The sequence below is a fragment of the Cryptosporidium hominis genome, assembly GCF_000006425.1.
Source record: "Cryptosporidium hominis TU502 chromosome 6 CHRO016109, whole genome shotgun sequence".
In the NCBI taxonomy this organism is placed as follows: Eukaryota; Apicomplexa; class Conoidasida; order Eucoccidiorida; family Cryptosporidiidae; genus Cryptosporidium; species Cryptosporidium hominis.
Window position 1 is genome coordinate 1 of NW_667047.1, and position 5,938 is coordinate 5,938.

The 5,938-nt window shown below is 31.2% G+C and overlaps 4 protein-coding genes across 4 annotated transcripts; 1 reads left to right on the forward strand and 3 right to left on the reverse strand.

Moving 5' to 3' along the window:
* Positions 1-36: 36 nt before the first annotated feature.
* Positions 37-2,310, reverse strand: Chro.60321 (kinesin heavy chain). The annotated part of the gene is made up of 1 exon (XM_660574.1): positions 37-2,310. One exon carries the CDS (start codon positions 2,308-2,310, stop codon positions 37-39), a length of 2,274 nt encoding a protein of 757 aa, XP_665666.1.
* A 565-nt stretch (positions 2,311-2,875) lies between these two features.
* On the reverse strand, positions 2,876-3,121 carry Chro.60322 (hypothetical protein). Its single annotated transcript, XM_660575.1, has 1 exon — positions 2,876-3,121. One exon carries the CDS (start codon positions 3,119-3,121, stop codon positions 2,876-2,878), a length of 246 nt encoding a protein of 81 aa, XP_665667.1.
* A 1,153-nt stretch (positions 3,122-4,274) lies between these two features.
* On the reverse strand, positions 4,275-4,994 carry Chro.60323 (t24f1.1 protein). The annotated part of the gene is made up of 1 exon (XM_660576.1): positions 4,275-4,994. The coding sequence occupies one exon, from the start codon at positions 4,992-4,994 to the stop codon at positions 4,275-4,277; it is 720 nt and encodes a 239-aa protein (XP_665668.1).
* A 523-nt stretch (positions 4,995-5,517) lies between these two features.
* Chro.60324 (hypothetical protein) lies at positions 5,518-5,913 on the forward strand. The annotated part of the gene is made up of 1 exon (XM_660577.1): positions 5,518-5,913. The coding sequence occupies one exon, from the start codon at positions 5,518-5,520 to the stop codon at positions 5,911-5,913; it is 396 nt and encodes a 131-aa protein (XP_665669.1).
* Positions 5,914-5,938: the final 25 nt, after the last annotated feature.

A 5,938-nucleotide genomic window follows, 5' to 3' on the forward strand; every position in this document is an offset into this window, starting at 1 on the left:
TGGAAATATTACTCGAACAACAAATTATTTAAATGTCTAAGCCTTTACTAGGGAGGACTTTCCTCCTCCTCCTTGGATTCCTTTAACAATATTAGGAGGAGCTAATTTGGCAAAAATAGGCTTTAGTTTGGAGATATTTTCAATAGTTTTGGTTAGTGAGTTACATTGCATTAGTAACTTTGTATACTTTGTTTTTGCATTGATTAGTGATCTTTCAAGCTGTTCAATTCTTTCTTCCTTCCTCAACAACCTTCTCTCATTTAGTTGACTTTGTGATTTTAGGTTTGAATTCTGTTCAACCATCTTTTGGTAAAGCTTTCCAAGTTGTTCCATATTTGTATCTAGTTGAGACATTCTTTCAAGCATACTTTTAGTATCTTGGTCATTAATATCTAACTTTTTAGCACCTTTATTGCTTTCCTTTAATTGGAGCTCTAAATTAGCAATTCTAGCAACATTATCTTCAATAGTTTCTAATAATGCTTTATGTTCAGAGCTCCAAGCTCCATCTTCTTTTGGATCTGTATTGCTTCTAATTGCAAGTAAGTATTCTCTAAGTTGTTGTATTTCACTAGAAAGACTTTGAAAAGCTTTGTTAGATTCATTTTCCTTTTCTTCATTTCTTCTTTGTGACTCCTCTGACTTATATTCTTCAATTCTGGCTTCTAAGTCGTGAATATGAATCTGTGATTGCTCAAGTTCTCCTATTAGAGACTTATTTTTGAGTTGAAGATGCTCAACAGTTTCGGCCTGGTCCTGCTGTTGATATTTTGTTTGACTTAACTCTTGGATTAAATCTGAAAGTTTGATATTCAAATTTTCCTTTTCTTCAGACATTAACTTAAGATTATTTTCTTTTTCTGAAATCTCTTGCTTTAATTGAGTAATCTTTTCGCTGTTCTCTTTAAGTTGCTGTTTGGCTTCCTCCAACTCATCCAATTCATCATTATCTAAAGTTCTCATATTTAAGGTGGTCTTTTCAGATCCAGGAATGGTTCCTTCCTGAAGTTCTTTTCTTTCTCCAATATTTAAAGAAGAATTAAGTATAATACTACCTCCTTTATCTCCAGATGGTTTATTTTCAGGAAGTTCACCTCCAAGCTTTTTAACTAACTCTTCAAGAGTTTGAATATAATTGTTTCTCTCTGCCAATTTTCTTTGTGCTGAGTTAAGAAGAACTTGTAATTGTTCAACAGAGTATTGGTGGTTGACTTTAGGAGCATTCTTAACCATTTTAGCTCTGATTCCAAATCTTAAAGTACCAATAGTCTCAGATTCATTTACAATACTTGGAGAACAAGTAACAATTAAAGCTGTAAGAGAGTTCCCACCAAGGGAATTCTGAAGAATTCTTGTTAATTTCGAATCACGATAAGGAATAAAGTTTTTTGTATTATCTGTTAGAGCATTGATAACATTTCCCAAGCAACTTAAAGATTTGTTAATGGTTTTAGCTTCATCCAAAGTTAATCCTTCTGCTCCAGTTTTACTAATTTTTTCTGATCCTGCAAGATCAACAAGGAAAAGTTTTCCAACTTTAATACTAGAATCAAATACATTCTTTTGTTGAAGTTGTAACATAAAAATCAAATGAGATCTTGACGAATATGAATTCATATTCGTAGATGCCACAGCTCTATGCTTATGTCCAAGTGCCATTAACTCAAAAACTTCCTCTGGAGAAGTCACAAAGTATTCACTTAAGTCCTTTACGTAGATACCGTGTATCTTATCTTCATGTATTCTCAGATTACTTTTTGTCCCACTTGTGTCTAATAGATCTCTAATTCTTTCCATATAAACCTCGCAAATAGAAACTTTTAGTTGAAACTCAATATGTTCCTCAGCATTACTAATAGTTTCAAATACATCATGAACCATACGAGGAATAACTCCCATCTTCTCATTGTCCCCTATTATACCTTCCATTGTAAATGTCTTACCGCTAGAAGTCTGTCCATAAGCTAAAACTGTTCCATTAATACCTTTAAATAGTTGATCTACAATTGGCTTTGCAGCAGTCTTATAAACATAACTTTGATTAGTATCCATAGGAAAAATATGATCTAAATAGAAAGTCCTTTCTTTTGTTTCACTATCGCTTTTTGATTCTGATGAACTAATCTCTATACATTGTTCAGATCTCACATTTACACACAGCAAACCATTTCCATGGGTCTTTTCTGCTTCATTTGGAGGTCTAACTCTACAATATACATGGACTCCAGAACCTGAACCATGCTCATTACCTGTTGCTCCTGAAGTTCCGGATACATTTTCTATATTTCCTAAATTCTCGTTTTCTCCCATAATGCTACTACAATTCTTCAATGAGGAAATAGCCTTTGATTTTATAAAAATAATTAATATAGCCCAGTTGTTTTTTGAGGTGGCTCTCTAATAATACTTTACAGAGTTTCTAGGTAAGTTCCCCTTAAAACACTGTTCAGTCAAACTTTACCTCCTATTATCCGAACCTTTAAAACATTGGCCAAACCTATTATTTTTCCTACTTTCCTCCTTTGAAATCCTAACCTTTTTTTTCCTAATAAAATAAATCTTTATTTTCTAACATTCATGTAAAACTTGACTTTCGGCTACATGCCGTCCAAGTGTGATTAAAATTCAGAATTCAACCTACACACCCTCAATTTACATTGTGGCGGGAAATTTTTTAATAAAAAAAAAATAGGGAATTTCTAATTAATGAAAAAAATAGAATAAATACAGATGTAATGAATGATGAAATAGTAAACAATTGTAAATTCAGAATCACTCAACAATTACATACTTTTATAATCCAAATTCAAAGGGATTACTAGCTTTAAACACAAAACACTTATCAACTTATTTGAAAAGGAATTACAAAAATGAATCAGATTCCGAGTTTGTCTGCAATAATGAGTAGGTCTATTGCTTGGGAATCCTCAATCTGAAATTCCCGTGGCTCTTTCTGTTTAGATGAATATTGATGTTTGTACTCTAAATACTCAATAACCTTCTTCATTTGACTTGAGTTAATGTAGTTAAATTTCATGCTTCCCGCTTCAAATAACTCATCTCTAATATTAGTAATATATTCAGCCAAGACTGGTTTTAGTTTAAATTTCACGCCATCCATACTATAATATAAAAGTAATTAGTTTGAACTTCTTTTTAATTGAGATTATAACATTCATAATACAACCTAACTTACCAAATCAAGTCCAAATATCTCTCTTTTGCTGAGTTCTCAGACATGTTGAGCTTTTTCTATTTCCGAGATAAGATTTGTCCAACAATCCCAGCTACAATTAATAATCCCACAACATGACTCTTTATTAATTTAGGCGGGAAGGTGAGATTTTTTTTTTTCAGTTTTGATTTAATAAATTTTTGATTTCGAAACGGGAATAAATAATTATATTAAATATTTTCTATTTAGATGTTATGGAATGATAAAATTCTTAATAATTGACATATCAATTTTGAATATTTATTTTATAGTTGTTCATCTTTCTGAAACTTTAAATTTCAACATAAAATCTACAGATTGCAAATACAGCTTTCTGTGTGATTATTTTTTTAATAAAAATGTTATAATTCCTTTAATTATCTCTTTTATTACCTTTTTCTTCTTAAAAACAAAAAAAATTAGTGCATAATTTTTGGCGCCAACTAAAAAATGACTAAGGAGGAAATTTGAAAAATATTATTAGGGACGAAACTGAGAAAAATATAAATAAGAATTATATGGCAAAATGAAAGATTTTGATGTGAGTGGGTTCATTAATGAATTGAACTCAATTCTCAGAGATGAGAAGAATAAGAAACCTGTAAGGATAACAATAAAGAGATGTAAGTTGTTAAGATCTTTAGCTTTAAGCGATAAAGTTGACTTATAAATTCATTTATTACTTTAGATTATCCTGAAATTAAGGGATGCAAGAAAAAACGCAAAGCAATTGAGGAGGAAAAGATCAAGGATAATACGGATAAACATTATCACTTGGTTAGGGCAACAGATGGGAAAAAGAGGAAGTCGAGAGTCGTAATAAAGAACGAAAAAGACTCAAATACACTTGTCTCTGAACTTAGCAAAAGTTTAGTTAAAGCTGATATCCAAAAAAAGGTTAGAAAATAAATACAAAGCATTAACCGTTTGGTGATTCTACCAATGCTAATCAACCTAATCACTTGTTAATTTCACTGTTTAAATGAGAAGCAATAATAGTTTCAAAGTGGTCTCTGGCATATTCTATATTATATAAGGCAGATGCAGAGGTTACACCTAATTAAACATTAATTAGATGATATTTTATAGTAACTTGGTTATTTATTAACTTACTTTTATCGTTGATTACTACTAATATATATGAATTTTGAGTAAATCTTTTGATTATACTAGAGAAATTAGGGGTTTCCAAGTTTATACCAACAAAATTGGTCTGTGACTTTGCGCAAGTTAGCTTAAATTGCTTGCAAATATTGGAAATTCTTTCAAAACGTGATCTGTGATGCTTTGAATCTAAAGTATTCGAGTTCTCAGCATGGGAAATCACAAGAAATGTAGACTTCTCGAAGAGAACTAATTCCACGGCATTACAAGATTCCGCTAAAATCTTGAGATTTTTCTCCAAGAGTCCTACATTTGGTATCAATGCATATACAATTTCACTCCAAGCTGCAAAAAGAGTTTCATCCCAAATCGTTGTTGAAAAAACTCTGTAATTCATGTTAGATGCAACCCTTCCTATTTCTCTTTCATAATAGTTTATAGCAGATTCCCTCTCTATTGCTGAAAGCTTATCCATCTTGTGAACTAAACAAAATAAATGGGATTTAGGTGAAAGAAGCTTCAAATTCTCTATTGTGCTTTTAAAATAAGCAAAATCTTGTTCAATGTCTTTTGTTCCGTGCTTGGAAGAGTAGTCCTTTCGAACTTCTAATACATAAATTAATACTTCTGTGCTTCTAAATATATGTTCTCTTTGACTCTCAAAATAATTCTCCATAAAAATATCCTAAAAACAGTTAGTAAGAAAAACTACCTTGTAATTAATCTTCAAAAACTTACTTGGCCTCCACAATCCCAAAGACTTAACACCATATTCCCAAAGAACCTTAAGTGTGAATGCTCTATATTATTTGTTGCTGTTAATCTACTTGTATCTTTCGGAAGATAATTTGCAAAGATTATACTCCTCATAGAAGTTTTTCCTGCTCCTGCTCGTCCCATCAACAATACTTTCTTTCTATCAGAGTTCATTTTCACTAATTTTTATTCACATTTCCCCATGTACCTTAAATATATGGCAAGAGAAGGCGCCAAAGTTCTCATAAGAAGTCATAAGTCAATAGCAATACTAAAATGTAAACAAAGTCCAAATTCATTAAGGAGGATAAATTACAGTTTAATGATACTTTTGATTTATTTAATAGGAAAAAGTATCTAGTTTATTACTTGAAGCTATATCTTGGGGAATCAATAGATCAAAAGAAGGTAAGAATTATTAGATTTGCCATATATAAGTCAAAATGATTCAGGTTCCCGAAAAAACTCAGAAAGACTCTTCAATTTATGGCTTAATTGGTGAATTTGACTTTTTTGGGGCCTCTGATTCAGATTTCGGAGAGCTTGTCCACACCATTGTTGACCAAATTGGAGGAGAAAATACCAATAATGAAAAGCTGTTTGATGTATTAAAGAAGAAATTAACCATTCTAGATAATGGGACATTAAACTTGTTTGCTCCTGCTAAGTTTTCAAAGCCAGATATTAAGGATATTGTTCTACCCGATGAATCATATTTTGACTGTAAGTCAAGTCTGAAGACAGAGTTGAAAAGTATTTGCCAAAATGCTCAAATAGATTCACAAATTTTTTATTCAAAAGATCTTTCCATTTTAAGGGTTTGTCATTTCCCACCATAACTTTTTTACCTCTTAAAAAGAGACT